This window comes from Arachis ipaensis, chromosome B3 (assembly GCF_059453495.1).
Source record: "Arachis ipaensis isolate K30076 ecotype BB chromosome B3, ASM5945349v1, whole genome shotgun sequence".
Taxonomy (NCBI): Eukaryota; Viridiplantae; Streptophyta; class Magnoliopsida; order Fabales; family Fabaceae; genus Arachis; species Arachis ipaensis.
Window position 1 is genome coordinate 139,680,945 of NC_142438.1, and position 21,839 is coordinate 139,702,783.

General features: G+C 28.1%; 1 protein-coding gene and 1 non-coding gene across 3 annotated transcripts; one reads left to right on the plus strand and one right to left on the minus strand.

Moving 5' to 3' along the window:
- Positions 1-9,943: 9,943 nt before the first annotated feature.
- On the plus strand, positions 9,944-10,027 carry TRNAL-CAA (transfer RNA leucine (anticodon CAA)). Its single transcript has one exon. It is a non-coding gene; the product is annotated as a tRNA-Leu (tRNA).
- An 8,694-nt stretch (positions 10,028-18,721) lies between these two features.
- LOC107634781 (uncharacterized) lies at positions 18,722-20,164 on the minus strand. Of its 2 annotated transcripts, none has more exons than XM_021119718.2 (2): positions 19,458-20,164; positions 18,722-18,982 (listed from the first exon to the last, which is right to left on the minus strand). In XM_021119718.2, exons 1-2 carry the CDS (start codon positions 20,028-20,030, stop codon positions 18,896-18,898), a joined length of 660 nt encoding a protein of 219 aa, XP_020975377.1. In that variant the 5' UTR covers positions 20,031-20,164; the 3' UTR covers positions 18,722-18,895. The 2 variants fall into 2 exon arrangements, with proteins under 2 accessions (XP_020975377.1, XP_016193690.1); XM_016338204.3 differs by having other exon boundaries at positions 18,855-18,982; positions 19,454-20,164.
- Positions 20,165-21,839: the final 1,675 nt, after the last annotated feature.

Below are 21,839 nucleotides of genomic sequence, written 5' to 3' on the forward strand. Positions count from 1 at the left end.
TCATTTATTCAACTGATATCCTAAGCACGACGTGTGTGACAGATGAGGAGTACACGCAAAGGTTGGAGGCCGCGACCCAGCAATCTCAGCCACCAAGTGGGGACGATTAAGCAGTTAAGCTGGCTCTGAGACCTCAGTGGTAAATTCTAATAGAGTTTGGTGCAAGACCATCTCTGAACCCCACAAGAATCGCCACTTTGGGTTGGGGTCGTTCTTCGTCAGTGGCCTCTGCTCCTCCGTGTTGGTAGCTTCCTTTGCCTCTGTCTCTGCCACTAGCCTTGCCGATCCCCAGAAAGTTGTCGACTTGAGGGAGGAGGTGCAGAAGCTAACACAAGAGCTTCACCAACAAGTAGAGCAGTTTGAGCAAAGGTACAATGACCTTCTTGCACGCGTGGGAGGAGTCACTGCCATCATCTTGGACCTGACGGAGAAGTTGGAGCAGCTCGATCGGTTGCGAGAGTAGATGGAGCAGTACAACCAACAGATGCGCGTTGGAGCCAGTGGCGCTAGATGCAGCGACATTGCTAGTTTCTGTGCAACGCTGCTGGTGGGACTCCGACGTCAACACCTACACCGCCTCCTCAGCAGGGGGACCACGACAACGACGATGACGATTATGGAGATATGTAGAGGTTAGGATTTTTTTGTTTGTCTACTTCATTGTATTATACTTTTGTGACATTTTATTGTATTTAGACCATTTATTTTTAATAAAATAATTTATTAATTTCTGCTAATAATTTTGTTAACAAGAGTTTTAATTCGATTACTACTTGTGGGTTAGCTGTGCAAAAAATAATAAAAAAAAAAATACTACCGCCAGATATCAACTCAGTCTCGGCAAATTCATTGAAAATACCAACAGAAAATTCGCCAGTAAACAATTTCCGGTGCCAATAATGGTAAATTCGACGGTAAACTAATTATCAATGGATTTATTCGATTAATCTAACGATAAATCCGATGGTACTCAATATTTTTCTTGTAGTGGATAATAGAAAAAATATCCTCACCACATTCATATTTACTTCGGGATCACTTTCGGCACCCAAAAATCCTCCCTATTCTATAGAACCTTCTATTCAAATTTCATAATATTAGTATTATTTGTGATGAGTAAATGGTCAAATTAGTCCCTAAACGATTACTTGTTCTTTAAATTGGTCCCGAAATTTTCTTTCATCAAATTTGTCCAAGATTTTAAATTAGTCATGTTAGTCATTCCGTCACTTTCTTTGTTGATAGTGTCAAAATTTGTTAATGTGACAGGTTAAATGACACCCCAAATAGACACTTAAAAGTCTTAATTAACTATTAACATCATTAGTTTATGAAATTAGATCAAATCAACTCCAAATTGAGGGATTCCAATGCCTCAAGTTCTTTAATTTGATCTAATTTCATAAAATTATTATGTTAATAGTCAATTAAGATTTTTAGGTGCGGGTTGAGATATCACTTAACGGGTCATATTAGTAAATTTTGACACCATCAACAAAAATAATGACGGAAAGACTAACATAACTAATTTAAACTTTTTAAAGGACGAATTTTATTAAAAAAAATTTTAAAGATCAATTTAAAAAATAAATAATTTTTTAGAGATTAATTTAATCATTTACTTTATTTGTGACTATTGCTAGTCTGAATCCAAGGCCCCCTTGGGTCTTAGGCAAGGAGAACTTTTTTCCAAAGGAGTAAATGCGGTTATCAAAGTTTTATTACCCAAAACTTTTTGATCTTCGTTGATTTAAAAGAAAATAGTTTTAAAATAAAAAATTCAAAAAAAAAAACTTTTATTTGAGACAATATTTAAAATATAAAATTATTCATATATTTTGACTCATTGAATTTAAATTTTTTGAGATAAGTAGTCTATGACAGTACGTAAATGTCTTGCATATAATATACTTTATGGTACTCATAATATTTATCATTTTTACATTATATTAAAAAAACACTTGTTTGCATTACCTTTTGAATATATGTCAATAAAATAAATATTATCAAACTGATGATATAATACAACAAATGGAAATCCCCTTTTTAGTAGCACAAAAATAGAAAGAATATGAATTTTGTTTTGCTTTTCGAATGTGACATATAGATACTAGGCAGCTAGCTATATAAGCTTGAGGAAGAGTGAATAATAGCACAGTAAAAACATGGCCTACTTGGCTACTCATTTAATTTATCAAAAGGCCATTGTTGGTGAATATAATGGCGATGATGGATGATGATCACAAAAATTCACAATATCACGTGATTTGTTAGCTATATGTGCAGAGTGATGATGATGATGATGAAGATGGCTTACCATCCATTTTTACACATACGAGCTTATAATCAATCATACATAACAAGTTTGTCGGAATGTTGGTGGTTACCAAGGCCATCAAATTAATCATTTTCGTCCAATTTTTGGTCAAGCCAGAGATACCTCATCATTTCCAAAGCTGCATATCTATCTAGCTAACTTCAATTCTTGTTAATTATTAATCATCAAATCAAATTATTATTATTATGAAATAAGTATTATTTTAGTTTTTAAAATTCAGAGTGAAAATTAAAATCATTCTTAGTATTTTTTATTCAAAATCATTCTTAATATTTAATTTAGTATTAAATTTTTTTTTTGATAAAATTATCCTTTTTTTTGTGGTGGAATTTAAAATAAGAATAAATAAATATATTAATGAAATATTGAAGCAAAGAGGGAAACGGATCATTATGAAAGAGGAAATTAGGGAGCAACTTTCTTAACTAGGCTGATTGTTTGGTTATGGAAGCTGTGAATGTGTTGTGCGTGGTTATGAATGTTAGAGGTGGTAGACCAATTTGTGAGATAGTTTTTGCTTAGATTTGATGTTAAAAAATTGGATCTTCCGATTTCATTGTTGAAAATTTTTTGTAAGTAAATCGGAGGGTCCGTTTTACATGGAGGGAATATCTGAAATTTACATGAAGCTTATCGGACTCTTCGAGTTCTGCATGAATGAAATTTTTTTTTATTTTTCCTCAATAACTCGCATAGTCTGTGTTATAGTGAACAAGTCGGACCGTCTGATAAACCTCGCCCCACACGCACCGTCCGATTTCTTATCTGTTGACACCATATGCAGGTAAAGCACACCTGATCTCCATAATGAGACCCTATCCCATTCTAACCTCCATAATAAAATTAAAAAGTGTCCCAACTATAGGAGTGCTAATGGTCTTTGGTTGAAGGGCTGGTTAGGTGCTCTTTCCTGCTGGGCAAGAGTGATCATAAAATAAAAAATATTATATCCAACTCAAGTAATAAATTAATAAATTTTTTATCTTATAAATTTTTATTTTTTTTTATTTTTTAAAATGAGACTAATTTCATATACCCCTTACAAAATTAATATTTCCATTGTTCCATGTTCTTCTGCTCTGTCTTCTTAATCCCACCACCACCTATTTCATAGTTCACACAATTAGATCTAATAAGGCTAACATAAGACCAAGGCCCTAACATGTTATGTTTCAAAAGATTAAAAGAGGGTTACCTTTCTTGGTGTTATTAGCGTTATTAGGAACAAAGGAAGGGTCTTGTTTCTTAGAAGAACCGAATTCCTCTTCTTGGTTCCCTTTCCCTGCCCTCAGTGTTCTACAAAAGGAAAAGATTATAACTTTGGGGATTGCCCATTTGAATTTGTGTTTCACATTTTGTTGGTATTGTTGCTGAATATCTAGAATAATATTATTCTGTTCAAGTATTTTTGTTTGAATTTAAAATTCTGAATTTAAATGTTTTTTCTTTTTAAAATTCATTTTTTAAATTTGTACATTTAGTCAAACACCTAAAAGAGAATCGAAATTTTTAAAAAAAAAATTATGAATATAAATTTTTAAACCATTGATAAAACAAGAAATTAAAATTACATAATTCTTTACACCAATATTGTTAGCATAAGTCAAAAAATCATCATAATATTCACTAAGAGTATAATAATACGTGATGAGAAAACAAAATATGTAGATTATAAAAGGAGATAGGAATAACAAATTCCTAAACACAATAAATAATAGATTATAAAAACTAGTTAGATCAGATATTAAAAGTATCTAATTCAATTTAAATAAAAATATATATATATAAAAAATAAATTACTAAGTCAATCTATATATTTATATATAAATATATATTATTTAATTTATTTTAATATATTTTATATTTTAATACATATTTTATAATAATAATTAATTTATTAGTTAATTTTTAATTTGTATATTTTACCACTACATTACTTTATATTTATATATACATATATATTAAAAATTTAATTACAGTTAATTTTACGTAAAATTAATAATTAATAATAATTAAATAATTTATTTGATTTAACAAAATTTTTTATCTAATTACTCTTAATTATTAACTTCACGACACTTGAATTTTCATACCCATATATATATTACTACTCATTTCTGCGGTTAGTCTCCACTAAAAGTAATGCATGTATGTTGTAACATCACATGTGCATTGCAGCATTGGTGGGGGTGGGGTCACATTTGTTTACGTAAAAAACAGTTCTGCGTATGTAATACGTAGTAAGCAAATTAAATTAAGAAGAATTTTAAGGTGTTTATCAATTATTGTCTAACTTTTGTCTAATTTATTTTTTGTGATAAATTTTGAATTTTTAAAAATAATTTATTTTTATATCTTTTAAATTAAATATTAATTTTTAATTCTTTTTAATAAATAAACACTAATTTTTAGACACCATAGCATTTACCTTAAATTAATTGATATAACATATATGTAGAGAGTGCAATGTATAGTGTATAATGAGTGGTGACAGTTTGTAATGGACGGTGTCCAACGTTTCTTTAATTTTGTGTATTAAGTTTGGTGACGTTTATATATATTTCACACACACAATGCAAGAGATTAGGTTATTCATCAAGAAAATAAGTGGCACAAGTCAAATAGTTACTTATTAGGGCGATGAGTAAGTTATATTCCATAATTGTTTCAATCGAAATAATTCTTATACATCATCATTATTGAATATGGATACTTTTTAAGATAAATAAAGGAGAAAATTTCACTTCCTTCTCTTGTGAGATGTTAAAATGATACCCTCATTTTTTTTATTTTTTTAATGTACATTTTTCTCCTTTTTAATTTTTAAAAAATATCCTCTTTAATCCATTTTAAACTTTTTGTGTTAACTAATGTTAACTTTATCCATTTTTTAAGAAAAATATATTTTTTAAAAAAATATCCATTAACAAAAATTTTATTTTTTATCATTAAATTTTGCTTACCAAAATATCTTTTAATAAATTATTCTTTTATTGATTAAATTGTATTTTTAAAAAAATTTAATAATTATATTATTTTTTTCTAAAATACCCTTCAATAATTTTTAATTATTAAATTATAATTTTACCAAAATTTTCGTTAACAATTTTTTTATATTTTACTATTAATTTTTTGATATCTATATATATTATTTTAATATTAAATAAAAAATTTTAGTAAGATTATTTTTCAATATCAATATATATTAATTATTATACATATTAACAGTGGTAAGATTTTTTTATTTAATATTAAAATAATATATATTGATATCAAAAAATTTATAGTAAATATAAAAATAGTTGTTAACAAAAATTTTAGTAAAATCATAATTTAATAATTAAAAAATTATTGAAAGGTAGGTATCTTAGAAAAAAATAATTTAATTCTTAATTTTTTAAAAAATATTTTGGTAAAAATACAATTTAATCAATAAAAAAATAATTTATTAAAGGATATTTTGGTAAAAAAAAATTAATGATAAAAATAAAATTTTAATGGGTATTTTTTCAAAAAATAAATTATTTTTCTTAAAAAATGGATAAAGTTAACATTAGTTAACACAAAAAATTTAAAATGGATTAGATTTTTTAAAAGTTAGAAGGGAGAGGAATGTACATTTATAAAATAGATGGGAAAAAAATGTCATTTTAGCATCTCGCAAGAGAGAAAAATGAGATTTTCTCTAAATAAAGAAAATCAGTCAATATCATTTTAGAGGTTTAGTTTTTATATTTTGAATGCATAATTTTTAATTTTAAATGTATAAAATTTGTATTAATTGATTTAGTTTTGATGTTTTTCCCAACACAACGGAAAATTGGTATTTTTTATTTACTGATTAAATGGATATAAAGGAACACATAAAAATATATTATTTACACATATTTAAAGATAACGTCTATAAATTTTGTCCATACCATTAAAATATCTAATAATTTTGTTTTAAATATAACATATTCAATCTGTTATAACACTACAGGCCAGGTGGCTGGCTGCAATTGGTAGGAGCAACATTGTCTTGAACACTAGTTTTCAATTTGGTCCTTCTTTAATTTAATTTAATGTGTTCTACAGATATCATCAGACTTTGCTTGTTGACCATGGCAACGAACCATTCCCTCCTGCATTATTATAGCAAGCAAATTGTCATATACATCTTCTAATAACCGACACATACTATGCGTTATTTATTTATTAAAGGACTCAAACAATGGTAATATGGTAGCACTGCTGTGTACTACTAGCAGCTACATGTGGTAGAATCATTTAATAAACTTTGTTATAGGAGGTATGATTAAGAGATAAAAATTAAAAAGTAAAAATTAAATTAAGTCTCCGTATTGTATTGAGTTAGATTTTTGTATTATATTTAAATATAGAAACTAAATAGTAAATTTTAAATTTAAAAAGTTAAATAATAATATTTTAAAAAAAATATTATTTAAATTTCAATCTCTATTCTTAAAAATTTTAGTTGTCTATTTTCTTACATTTTGGAATTATTAAAATTTTAGAATTTTGTATCTCAATGCGTTGTGGTTAGATTATTATTGCAGTATCATTAGATGATCAATTGATATCAGTGTAATTTTGACTCTAGATAATTCTTAAATACAAAAAAAAAATTATTTACATAAATTTTAAAAATTAATTCACCATTAAATTGAAAACTTATATCTTAAATTTTTTTTTTTGTAAATTTCATGTCAATCGGAAGTTATTTAAGAAAATAAACTGAGGATTGAAAAAAGTTATATCTTGCAACCGATTTTTTTTTTTTAAAAAGAGAATATCCCTTTTTCCAATCCGTCTCTTTCAGTTTGGAAAGGAAAGTTATGGAAGTGACAAAATTCGCCACTTAGCTGGAATGATTAGCGCCAACTAATTGCACAAGATGCTACTATGATACTATCATATCCATCCCCTCAGCATCAATTTTCTTGAATAATATATTGTTTGTTTACATGAATGATTTCTACTATATACTAAAATCAACTATTAAAGTCATAAATATATTGATGATTGATTTTAGTGGTTTAACTTTCGAATAACATTTTTATTTATATGTTCAAAACCAATGTTGTAAGAATCAGACTGGACTTATCGATTTAATTAGAAAATAAATGAATCAGATCCTCAATCGGTCCAGTCTAATAATATGACAGTTTAATTATTAGAACCGACAAAAACCATTCAAAATCGATGAAAACCGATCAAAATCAATTCAACTGAACCATTCTAAAAAGAATTTTAAAATTGTTGAAGTCATTTGAACTTGTGTCCTCCTTGTTATTTCATGCTCCTTTTGCCACTAAACTATGTTATTCCTTTAAATGTTAATTATTAATTATATAATAAAAATATATAATAATTTTGTTAATATTATTTTAATTTTATACTCACTTATATTTAAATTAATTATATTTTTATTATTAATAATTATTAATATAAATATTATTAAATATATATAAATAAAAATATCAAATATTTTTATTAATTACAATATCATTATTCTTTTTATGATTTTATGATATTTATTAAATATTGCTTTTTAATAAAAACAATAATATAATAAATACAAACTAATTAATTATTAGTTATTGAAATAAAAAATAGTTACTCTAGTATGAAAATAAAATTTAAAAACTTTATTATAAAAATATACTAAAATTTTATATATTTATTTAATGATAATTAAATTATAATTTGTTGATTATAATTTGTTAAAATTTGATTATTTTTAAAATATTAATAAAAATGTCTATTTTAATTTTTAATTTTAGAGATTTTTTACTATTTTATAATTTTTATTTACATAGAATCAATTTTATCGGTTCAACTAATAATCTAATCGATTCGATCATCGATTTGGTTCTTACAACTATTTTCAAAATTTCTTGTGCTTCAAAATCAAATCAAAGTAAAACCTCTCAGGGTGCATGTATATCTACTAGTAATTAACAAGAATGAAACTATGATGACAGTGATAGCAATGAAAAATTGAAAATAATACATATAGTGTTCGTGAATTTCAAAAGAGAAAAGTCACATTGTAAAAGACTTTTGTACACTGCAATTTATTTGGTACCAAAATTAAAGATGTGTTTGAAAGCTGTGTTGTATGGATACGAGTGTATATGGTATTTCTACCGGGAAGTAAGAATCTGAATTACTTAAAAAAAAAGTAATAATTTCCCTTAATAAAACATTTTATATCAAATTTAAAAATAAATATTTAAATAGTCTAAATAAATAAGGATAATAAAGATTGAATTTAAACCTTTTTATGTCGTAAAATATTTTAATAATATACATGTCACTAACTATCAATCTTAAAGACACATGAATGATTTTATATCAAACTTATGAGCAAATAATTTGTATAAATAATGGTTTTGAACCAAATTTTAACTATACATGTGCCTTAAGTTGTTGGAATATTGGAAGCATGGAAAAAAATGATGACTTAGTTTACTATATCAACTTAAACAAACAAAAGTTATATATATATGAGGATAATTTCGTATATAAATAGCATAATTGGTAGAGTTTTCACCAACATGTTTTTTTCTTTTCTTCATTCATTTCACAGTGTGAAAATTGAAATTTGTCTATCCTTATGAAGACAGCTTCTTTTTCTTTTTCAAATGGCCCCACGAGATGCATTATTTTCAAACTAGTTATCACACTTCACCTTTACGTAGTTATCACCACTGGTTCCTTTCAAAATGTCACTCGTTCATTAACTTGCATCTATCACTTGTAATAACTTTGACAAATTGTTTGATAAAATCTTAGTACTAGCCTCATTTTTGGGCAACATATAAATTGGATACGCGTTTTTTGACTCTGGATGCCAGAGTGAATTTCCAAGAAATAATGTATCACAGCTGAAACTTTAGGCACGATAGAGACATCGACGTTTAACTCCAAATTTATCAATACATTCGTAACTTTAGTAATCAACAATTTTGTGTTGTTAAGTACAATTAGTAATTTATTTATTTTTGGTGAAGAGGTACAATTGGTTGGGTGAAATATTTTTGGACTAATAGTCCACATGGTTAATTGAAGCAAGTTAATACATCATCACATACTAATACCAGAAAAAAAAATCATCATATACAGTTGTTGTTCTTGCACATTAATTATACCACATACAACAATTACAAATACTCAATTCTAACAGTTCATAACATTTTGGTTTTCGGTCAACGGTAACCACATATGGAGATATGACAATAAGAGATATAAAATATTCAAATTCAATATGGGCCAGCTTCTAGGCCTACTGGCCCAAATAAAAAGGAGCAATAATTTCTAACCAAGAAGCATGATATTTGATATATCTAATAATCTATGGCCGTTCATTCATTAATCATTACCAAAAAAAAGAAAAGGGAAAAATCTATGGTCGTTCATTTTCTTCAAGGTGATACGATATTTATCTATGATGGCAATTCCTTGACAGAAAAAGATAGGATTTTATGATTTATCTCTCCCAACAGTATAAGGTTTTATACAATAATGTGATTATTCCATAATACATGGTGAGTGCAATAAATATTTGTTAATAAAATAATCCATTTTAAGTGCATCAATGTCAGGATGGCCGAGTGGTCTAAGGCGCCAGACTCAAGTTCTGGTCTTCGAAAGAGGGCGTGGGTTCAAATCCCACTTCTGACAGCTATTATTTTAATCTTTGTATTTTAGATCTATCTAAGCTTATTCCATTTGGGTTTCATGTGAGACTATAACCTCTCTAATATTTGTGGACTTCAAACTATAACCTGTTCAAGGTCCAAATCCATATATTTTGCTGGGTCGAAAGTCCATTTTGTAACTAATATAGCCTGATCAAGAATGGAATGAGATTCAGAAGCCCAATAAGAGTCGGATAGAGAGATGAAAACCAATACCAGCAGCTGAGGCTTTAGCTTAATAGTCCATCATCATGCATCAAATGTGATGCATCTGGGTTCAAGTCTCACTATAGATAGTGGATGAACCCTTAATAAAGTGTGTATCGAGTGTGAATGTGTGTGTGAGTTGTCTGACCCAAAAAAATAAAAAAAAGAGATATGAGAAAGGCTATTTAAAAAAAAAATTACCACCTGACCACAACAAAAATACCAGATAACTACCATCAAAATCTATCTTTCTAGTTAGGAACTAGTAGTTACTCGTTAGCTTTAAAAATCTGCTTTTCCGATTTTTTTTTTTTATTCACCATGTCTATATTTCTATTATCTTTTAAAAAATTAACGTTTTTGATACACATACAAGCATTTAGTAACTAAGTTTAGTAAAATTAGTACAAAATCCAATAAAAATCACTTACACAATATACGAGTAAATAAAATATTTTTTATTTTTTATGTTTTTTTTTATATTTTTGTTGTTATTATATTTTTTTTATTTCTTTCTCCTCTTGCTCTTGGAGTTATTGCAGAGTTTTTTTTTTTCTGTTTTGTTTTTTTTTTTTTCTCTGTTTCTTATTTTTATTCTTCTTGAGCAGGTAAAACAAAATCCTGATACTTCATACTAAATTAACTAAAGTGATAAAAAAGTTATTCAAACTCCCTCATCCTAAAGAATTCGAAAATTAATTAGTGATTCATGTTACATCAAAGTTCATAAAAAATAAAATTATTAAATTGATATAAAAAAATTTATGTGTTGGTTATTATAAAATTTTTGTGCTCGACTCTAAAATTTTTGTCCTCAATAATTTTACTACACATGTCAAAAGTTACTTTTATTGTTGCTTTTTTTTGTCCTTTAATTTCTATATTAATATTTTTATCTAATAATTTTGTGTTGAGTTCTAATAATATTTGATATATTGAATACATTTTATTGGTTGAGTTAGTCGATAATCTGAGTTTATAGTCTTTTAAAAATTAAAAATTTATGTATTATTCATTACAAAATCTTTATGTTATGCAATATGTGTTTAGTAATTTTGTTGAACATATAGATGATGAAAAAAGAAAAAGGAAAAAAAAATCAAACGAAAGTGCGCATGCGTAAATATATGATTTGGTTAAAAAAATGTTTAACTGCCTAGCTAATATTTCTGAAAAATTAATATAATATAAGATTATTGGTTTTTTCGTTTTAAAGCAAGTGGTGTTTTTTTTTTTTTTTTTTTCATTTGGGATGAATGTAATAAGAAGACAGAAATTATTGTTAGAATTCTAGGACATTCGATCAGCGACCTTATAAACCAAAACGAACATTCCTTTCAAGTTTGTTTGTCGTATACTCAAACGTAATTTTTTTTTTTTGTGAACTATGAATATGATTTAATTTTCTCTTTGTGGCCGCAGAGCTATATTATTCTTCCAAGTTTAAGCCTAATTATCTTATTGGTTTAACTGGTCCCCAATGTGTTATACGTTCTTTTCCAAATCAGGATCTTATTCATAAGGTCTTGGGGTCCATCCATGCATTGAAAAAAAAACATTTTATTCACTAATTAATAATACTACCTTTTGTTTTGAAATTGCATGCACACATACAACACAACTTTGCTAATAATGCACGTGTAATTCACGTGGATTACTGGGATTTCACATTACAATGGCAGCACCTGTGCTTGTCTCTATGTATGTATGGCATGGCTTTTCTAATGGATCAACTTTGTTGGTAAGTGAGTCAAATATGACTATAGAGCCATACAATTAAAATTTTCGAAAAAATCTAAAACATGTATATGATCTTTGTTTTTCCGATATGAAATAATAGTTATCTTGGATTTTTTGGGAGAACATGTTGTGCTTTATGGACATAAAAAAATATAGTATAATAACAGAATTTAATTTTCATCCTAGTAAAAAAAATGTTTTATATTAATAACCTCCAACTATAACTGTTTTTTTATAATTATTTATGTAGTTTATATAAAAAATAATTATTTATATTAATATGATGTTATATAATTAAATATATATAAAATTATTTTATATTAATGATAAATTAAAATTAAATTCATGATAATATATATTTGATGTTGATGAAAAGATTTGGAATAGTTTGATTCTTTTATTATAAGACATTTGACTATTTTATTGATAGATTACTGTAGTTTGTTTTACATACAGAATATATAAAATAACACACATATATATATAATTAATGTAGTGATTAATTTTTTGTTATTGAGATTTTTGTTGTGCAAATCACACATAATGACAATAATCTTTAAAGAATTGATTCATCCTAGTGTTTGTATTTAGAGAGAAATTCTATTACTCTCTCTATAGTCAGTAGTATGAACATATGTTATCAGCTTTTTGTGTTACGACCAAGATGCATGTGAGAATGGGATCGGTAGTCAAATTGTTTTAATTATTGGTTCATTAATTTATTGGTCTAATCGATTTAATCATTCAACTGAAAAAATTATTTTAAAATAGAATAATAAATAAATTATAAATAAATATTTTAAAATATAATTACAGTCTAATATAAATTTTAAAATATTTTTAAAATTTAAAATACTACATAAAATATCATCAACCAAATTCATATGATCTTATTAAAATACAAACTCAAAAGTTAAATAATAAAAAATATATCTAAATATTAAATTTCAACATCATGATTTATCAATCATCAAAATTCGCAAGAACTTGTTGCAAATTTGCTTCGGTGGGATCATCTTCACCTTCATTTTCACCTTCTTGAGCAGAAAAATCAAGAAATGTAGCATAAAGACCACTACTACCACCGCCACTTTGATATAAATCAGCATCAATATCACTCAATAAAATACACATGTTATCATTATATTATAAACAACATTCTAATAAATCATTAGAAAATAAACTATAATACTCACGCAATAAGTCATCCACATTATTAGGAAGATCAGACTCTTTGTCTACAACCTCTTCCGTCATCTAAAAGTCAACTAAATTGATAATCAATTGGATCATATTGTATCTTTTACTTTCTTTTTTTCTTTTTTCTTCCTTACAAGTTAAATACGATATATGAAGAATTAATAATTTACAAATTTGTTATGATAAAGATTACGTATGAAATAATATGATATTGCATAAACATATATTACTTGGATTTAAGATGCAAATTATAAGTAATATAAACAATATCATTCAATCTATCATGCTCTAATCTATTTCTTCTTTTTGTATGAATCTGGTAAAAAAGACTCCAATTTCTCTCACACCCAGAAGAAGCAGATGCTTGGCTAAGAATGCGAATAGCTATCCTTTGTAAACATGGAGCAGAACTACCGAATAACCTCCACTATTCATCTACCAATTATAAAATCATAACATACTATTGCTTCATCAACTGCATCCTCTACCTCATCACCATCCTCTTCACTAAAACTTACTTTTCTTTTGTTTTTGTTGGTCTAAATTTCTTTCAATAAGCTTTCCATCTATTTTTTCACATCATATAGAACTTTAGGACATTTTTCACATCTCCAGTAATCTTTGCTAGATGTTTCTTCAACTTGTGAATTCTGCCTCCATTGAAAACTTGTAGACAAAATAAACATTGATATTGAGGTTTTTCATTCACTATTTGTAGAGCAATATACTTCCAAACTAAATCTGTTTTTCCCTGTAAATTAGAGAAATTGTGACTGACTATCGTTAGTACTAGGAGGATTAGGATTAGCATCATTATTCGAAATAGGAGGATTGATAGGCAAGTTATTAGTCACAGATGCATTGTTATCAGCAATTGCTTCTTGATTAATACTATTATCCATAACTAAAATTAATAAAACAGATACAAAATTAAAAACAGCCGCAGCACAATGAGAAATAAAAAAATCATTAACAAGACCATATCTGAATTCCGCCTACAGCATTCAGCAACAAACAAACCAAAATATTAACCAATAATCACAAAACACTAAACTTTCACCCAGCAATTACAAACAAAGCCAACAATTACAACCATTAGCACATTATAAAATATTCCAAAACACTAAACCTTCACCCAGCAAAACTAGTAATTACAAAACAAAGCCATTAGTAAATTTGAACAAAAAAATTAAGAGCCATCAGCAACTAGTAATTACAAAACAGACCCATAAGTAAATTTGAACAAAAATTTCAGAGCCATCACTATCCAGCAATTACAAAACTGTAAAACACTAAAACAGACTAACAGAGCCATCGAGCCATCAGTAAATTTGAAAAAAAATTTTACAGTCATCACCAACCAACAAATACAAGACAGATCCATCAGCAACAAACAATTACAAAACATTACAAAAAAAATGGAACAAAAATTGAACAACAATTTCAGAACTTCAAACGAAGAAGAAGACCGAATATTCAGAATTTAAAGGAAGAAGCGGAGGCTACTAACCTTTGACGGAGACACGGACGGCAACCTGCGAGACGAGGCAATAGAAGAGACGATGGTAAGCGGCGACCCGATGGCGAGCTGCTCCAAGCCACGAACAGAGAAGGCAGCGAAGATAAAGACGACGTGCCGAGCTACCTGGGTTCTGCAAAACGGGAAAGAGGAAGAAGCGGCGGCGCTGAGGACCTGGGGGCGGCAGCAGCGCTGAGGACCTTGGGACGGCGGTGGCAATGAAGAGCTAAGATTTGGCTTTTCTTCAGAGGTCTCCAGGGAGTAGGGGTGGCAAGAGTACCCGAACCCGCGGGTACCCGCGCTCGCCCCGGATGCGGGGCGGGTTCACTAGCGGGGTGGGGTGGGGTCGAGGTTAGGGTGAACCCGTCCCGGAGCATATATTATAATACAAAATAAAACATATAATATAAATATATAAAAATTAATAAATATTATTAAATATAAAAAATATATAAACAACTTTTGTGTGGAGTGTGGGTGTGCCTCAGCCTCACTCTCAGATGCAACATTGAAACCCTAAAATTATTCTTCTCTTTTCCAAATTCCAGAAACCAATGAGAGGCTGAGGCTGAGAGCAATAGAGCATCGAGCTTATTGCCTTCTTTTTCTCCAACACCTACTCGCCGGCTGTCGTCGTTCTTGCCTCCGTCCTCCGTCCGAGAGCAGCTGAGCAGTGCTTCGCCGCCATCATCCTCTTTCTGAGAGCAGAACTTAGCCTCCTTCGTCACCGTGAGTCTGTCGCTGTACCCTCTGTCCGAGAGCAGCTGAGCAGAGCTTCGCTGCCGTCATCCTCCGTCTGAGCGCAAAACTTAGCCGACGTCCTTCGTCCTCTGTCCTCCGTCCTCCGTCCTTCATCGCCGTGCCCTGTGAATCCGTCGGTGTGTAATTTTTATTTAGTTGCAATGTTCCCTAATTTTAATTTGAGTAACAGTTTTGTCCTAATTTTAAATTTATGATCAAAGTAATACTTAATTTGTGTTGAGTCTTGTTTGAGTTGGTTACATGGTTGAGTCATTGAATTGTGTTTTGGTGACCAGTTGTATTATGAGTTTTGAAAGTTTTGATATTTTTAATTTTGTCAAACATCATATTTATTCTAATACTTGGTAGTTATTTATTTTAGATTATAGTAGAGTAAATTTGATATTAGATATACGTTTTGTGACACCAATCATATATTAAACTGTAAAATTAAAGCAAAAGAGAAAATATAAGTTGATTCTTTATTTTTTTGTTGGTGACTGGTAAGATATATGACTAAAGAAATTACCTTCACCATGAAAAATGTGTTTTATGATTTGTCAAGTTTGCAGTTTGAAAAGATGTTGTCATTAACTTTAATATTTTAAAATGGTAAAAGAACAATCAGATGAAATTTAAAGTTCTTACAAAATAGCTAAGGATATATATGTTATTCTATGTTGTCATTAACTTTAATATTTTAAAATGGTAGAAGAACAATCAGATGAAATTTAAAGTTCTTACAAAATAACTAAGGATATATATGTTATTCTGGTGTCCACTATTGTCTCTGAATCTGCTTTAGTACAAGTGGTCATGTAATTTCTCCTCATCGCGCAAAGCTCAAACAAGACATAATTGAAGCTTTGATGTGGCCAAAGTTGGTTGTGGGCACCTTTGGGAAGTAAAGGTGATATATTGTTTAATCTTCATTTATGTTAATTTTTTACATAGTACCAATTAATTTGTTACTTGTTATCGCTTTTGATTTTCAAGTTTAAATCTTGATTTGCAAACTTTTAATGATGATGAAGATGTCGAAAGTGATTAAGAATAAGAATTGAAGACTCTTTTATATCTAATATTATAATTTCTTTACTATGGTGTTAAATTTGTAGTGATCTAACACTAGTTTTTTTTTTTTTTAATTTCAAGTTATTTGAGCTAATGACATTGTATGAATTTTATATTTGTATTTTAATTTATCTATGAATTTTAACTTTTTGTCTTAATTTATATATGAGTATGTAAAAATTAAAATGTTATTTAATTTTTATAGAGGCGAATAGAGGTGAGACAGGTAGTACATGAGTAATAGGACGACGGGACGGGGTCGGGTAAGGCAAAAATCCTCCCCACTGCCACCCCTACCAGAGAGTGTATGAATTATTGGGGGAAGAAGGGGGTTGGTTCCGAATGATTTTGGCTTTTTTTTTTTTTTTTTACAAATAAACAAAACAGCGTTGTTTTATTCGGACCAGCATGTTATCGATTTAATCCAACTAGCCAATTCTCAACCAATTCGACGGTTTTTAAATGGTTTTTTTTTAGCGGTTATAAATAACAAACCAAATTACTTTTATCATTAATTTTCAATTAAATTGGTTCAACCGATCAATTCGGTCCAATTTTCAGAACCATGACTAAAACATGCGTGTCCACCTTCATGAATATTGAATATCATGTTTATTAGTTGGCACAATTACTACATACAAGTAGTGCACCGACAGATTTTGTCCTCACATATTAAGGCAACGTTATAAGAAATTGGAGATAAGAAAATAATGTTATTCATTTATTTATCTATTGCCTTTTTTATTGAGGTAGTAATTACATATAATTAACAAGTTGATATAGTTTTTTCTTAATTTCTTATTTTTAATATTTTTCTTCATTGAAGTTTGGCTTAAATAAAAAATAGGCAGGCAAAAACCGCCGAATTTAAATAGCTAGGATAGGATCTCATGTCGTTAGAATCCAGTTGAAGAAAATGTAATAATGAGAAAATTAAAGACCTAATAACCTAATAATGCGTTTGTATTAATTTGGTATATAACATAAAATGGCAAGTAAGAATAAGGGATAACGGTCACTTTCCGGTGGTTCATCAATCATGATAGATAAGGAGGCAACACCATGGAACAAGAGAACAAAGAATAATGAAGAAAATAAATGCGCAGGAGTTATAAAGTGACAGAATCAGATTTGGATTTTTCTCCAACACTATTTGTCCCTTCCTGCCCTACTTGTCTTGCACTGCTTTAAACGAACAATAATATTTAATTTCTTTTAGAAAAAAGGTTAAAAAAAAAAGTGAACCTCTCTGGGTGTGCCACTTAGAAATTATAATATGCTGCAAGTTACAATGGCATTAATCATAATTTCATAATTCACATTTTCACTTATAGAATATTAATAATCAGTTGTGTGGTTTAACTTTTAAGCATAATCTTAGATGACACATAACATCTCTCAATTGGGAATTCCACCTATCTATGATATTTACTTTCCTAATGTTCCTGATGACCCTTAGCATTATTCTAATTAAAATTATCGCATTAATTCCTATTTGTGAAAACTGAAAACATTATTATTTCTGCATCAATTATGGAAAATTAAACTAGGTTTCATAAAGTTGGAGGAATAATTGTCCGGAGTAGAAGATTCTGCCAGGAGAATTTGCTTTCTACATTATGCAAAACATTGCTCTTAGCTATTTTATTCACATCTGTGAGAATAACGTATCCTTTTTAAATTGACAAGCTAACCTTGTGGAGGTTGTTGGTTGCACTTGTAAGGTTGTGGAAAAGAAAGAGATACTTTTTTGGTGTACCACATAGATAACTACAAGCAACAATAGCGAATAACTTTTAAAATTAAATTAAATATATACTCTACAACTAAATTAAAAAAAAAGTACTTTAAATGATTTTTTTACATACATTAATTTATTTTTAAATAAATAAAATATCAAACAAACTCAAAGTAAAAAAACAAAATATAAAATACGTACTTCACAAAAAGGTTAATTTAGCAACTATTTGTCTAATGATATAATTTATTTTTGATACCTTGTCTAATTAACTAATCAAGTCATAAAAATGTGTATATTTTCTTTCTTGCTTTTTCATAACTAGATATTTTCGAAATTATTGATGGATTTTTTCCAAGAGAATTGGAATAATAAGAATGTAATAGAGTGAAGAACACAAACATAAGTTGAAGGCAATTGATTAGGGATTTCAACCAAATCGATTAAAGATATCTCGAGGTATTCACTTTACTATAATGAAACACTACTTTGCTATGAAAGCAAGAATTTCATTGACATGTAGAGTGAGTAATAATATAAAGAGGAATTTTAAAATAAAGAACATATATTAAAATGAATTACATATATTAACATCAGGAACATAGGATCCACTAATATATTCCAACATTCCCTTAACTTAATATATCATCTATAAATCCCTCAGCTTGGCATGTCTCTAGCAAATTAAAGCTTCTCCAATTTTTCTTCTCTTCAATTTTCTGAAATATGAAAAAGAAGATTAAATAAGAAAGTAATAATATGCCTTATGGATAGCGTTTTAAGATTTTTTTTTTATCTATTTTTGTATAATTTTTTTTATAATTTTATCTGTTCGTGAATATTTAAATTTTTTTTTTAATTTTTTTTGTCCTGACTTTAGATATTGTATTTATTTTTTTATTAAATAAAATATCACTATATTATTTTTAGAATATATATATAGAGGGTTATGCTAGGTAACCAATGATTTTTTTGAACAACATGAACAACCATCAATCAAATAAAAACACACTATACTTCTAAATTATCCACCTAAATTTTAATATTAGAATAACCATCTGTATACCTAGTAAAATGAATATCCGATATATCTATTGTTCACATTGTTTAGTTTTTTCATTGTCTACCTATACTTTTCCATATATAAAAGATGATTAACAAATTTTAGAAAAGCATGAATAAAAATGTACCTACTGATCTTTTGCAATGAAGAACAGCTTCATAAATTGAATTCTCAAGATGAGAATCATGGAAAGCACCAATAACAGGATGAACTGTAATTGATGATCTTTTAACTTGCCTTTCTTTGTTCTTGTTATTGTGATTATCAATATCAATATCATCATCAATAACACTAACAATCTTCCCTGAACACACAACTTTCCGGCTTAACCGGCCGATACGCCTCGATATGTTCTTGAATGTTCTCCTTGTTGATGCCTTCCACCTTGTGAACAATTCATCATGATTATGATGATGAATTGGAGACCTAAGATCTCTTGAATTGGAAGATGAAGAACTATTGTCCAAGGAATCTAGTTTGGTGTTATTAGGGTGAAGAACAAACAGAGGTTTGATGGTACCAGCAGAGAAGAGTTCATCAGCATAAGCAACAACACAAGAAGAAGAATTAGTTAAAAAAGAGATATCAAAGTTGAAGTTCTGGCAATTTGGGTCTAATGGTGTTGTAGTAGTAGATTTGCAGCTTGATGATGATAACCAACTATATGAGAAGCTCTCAGTGGCTAGAGTCAATGAAGATTCCATGATATTGCAATGATTTGGCAATAATGATGAATAAAGAAAACTTATATGCTGCAAAAGTTGATATTAATATATGGTGTTGGTTGGTTATAATGACAAAACAATGATAACCACAAAAGGATAAAGGGACAAATGGAACAATATGAATGAGAAACTTTGTATTGACTTTATGTGCTTGCCCAGAAAATAGGTATATAAAGAAAAATATAATCATTTTTTTCAACTTAATTGATTGATTCATTTGCTTACAAAATTTGCTTCTTTCTTTTATTAAAATTAAAATAAAAGTAATAATAGAAATTCGGTAACATTCTATCACAATAATAGAAAGGAAGAACATGATGAATGCCATGATTTATGTGTTAGATTGGCTCTTCAAGAAAGGAATGTTTTTTAGCAATAAATTTCTGACAGTGTATGATGAGGATTTCATGATGATGTAATTAAATTATTAGAAGGAAGGTTTTATTACGGGGATCGGATATCTTATTTGTCGGATTTTGTTCAGGAATCGGTAACAGTGACACTGGTAAGGTGGTAAGAGAAATTACTGAGAGTATGTTGGGAATGCACAATTATTTGGAATTGAATCAATTTGTGAATAAAATGTTATGTTTGGAATTAAGAAAACTTCCACTATTGTTTGTTTGTATTTTGAAATCCGACCAGGATTTGATATCTAAAAATATAACAGTATTTTGACTTTATTAATTATTGAATACACGTGTTTTTTTTTAATGTAAAATGATAAAATCAAATTAATTTTATTATAATTTTAATGAAATAATTTGATTCATAAATCAATTCAATTGGAATGAAATAATTTCTTAACATTTTTCTCCATTCCCATCCAATTAACATTGAGAGAAAATGATTTGATTGTGATTGCTCAACTAGGAAATGCTTACATCTTAATTAATTTATGTAGAGAGTAACAATTCCATGTTCTACAAGCTACCAATAGCTGACTACGAACTGTAACAACAGTGTAACATACAACAGTTTTTAAGTTATAACAACGTAGCAAACTCTCTACGGTCCTTAACCACTTAAAAGATAACTGATAATAACTAACAATCATCTAACTGTCGTTATTATAAATAGCTAGTAATACCAATAACAACCATATTCATTCTAAGAACACATGATAAATTTATTATTAATGAAAGACTTTAAATTTTTTTATTGTTTTTATTTCTTACGATATCTTCTATTCTGACTAAGCTTCATTTAAGAGTTTGTTACTGGTCAATAAGTTGTTACATGCACAATACAAAATTCAAACCCCCGATACTTGTTTATTAAACAGATTAGTGAGCTAATCACTAGACTAATTCAATTTGGTTAAATTTTTTTATTTAATAAATATAAAATAAATACATTAAAAACTTAAATTTTTTATATTTTTAATAAAAAATTCACAATTTATAATTTTAACTTATATTCTTAAAATACATGATAAATAAACCCTAATAATTAATCCAAATGGAATGACATTACGACTGCGTGGTTTGTCATTTTTTGGAGTCAAAAGTACAATAATAATACAAGGATTTTAGTTTTCCGACTATAAATGTTGAAAAATTAAAGCACCATATAGAGATGAAAATACAAAATAGAGACATAAAAAAAATTACGGATAAAGTATTATTTTAGTTCTTAAGTGTTTGGGTTGAATTCTAATTTTGTCTTTAATATTTTAGACATTTTATTTAAGTTTCAAAATTTTTAAATGTCTTATTTCAATTCCAAAATTTTTTTAACATGTTCGATGTTGCGTCACAAACAAATTTAATACAAACAATTTTCATA

What these genes read in the sequence shown, in the direction of transcription:
- LOC107634781 (XM_021119718.2), bottom strand. Translation starts at nt 20,030, where the DNA reads ATGGAATCTTCATTGACTCTAGCCACTGAGAGCTTCTCATATAGTTGG. An exon ending in TTCTTCATTGCAAAAGATCA is followed by an intron (nt 18,983 to 19,457) that starts GTAGGTACATTT and finishes TTCATATTTCAG; the next exon opens with AAAATTGAAGAGAAGAAAAA.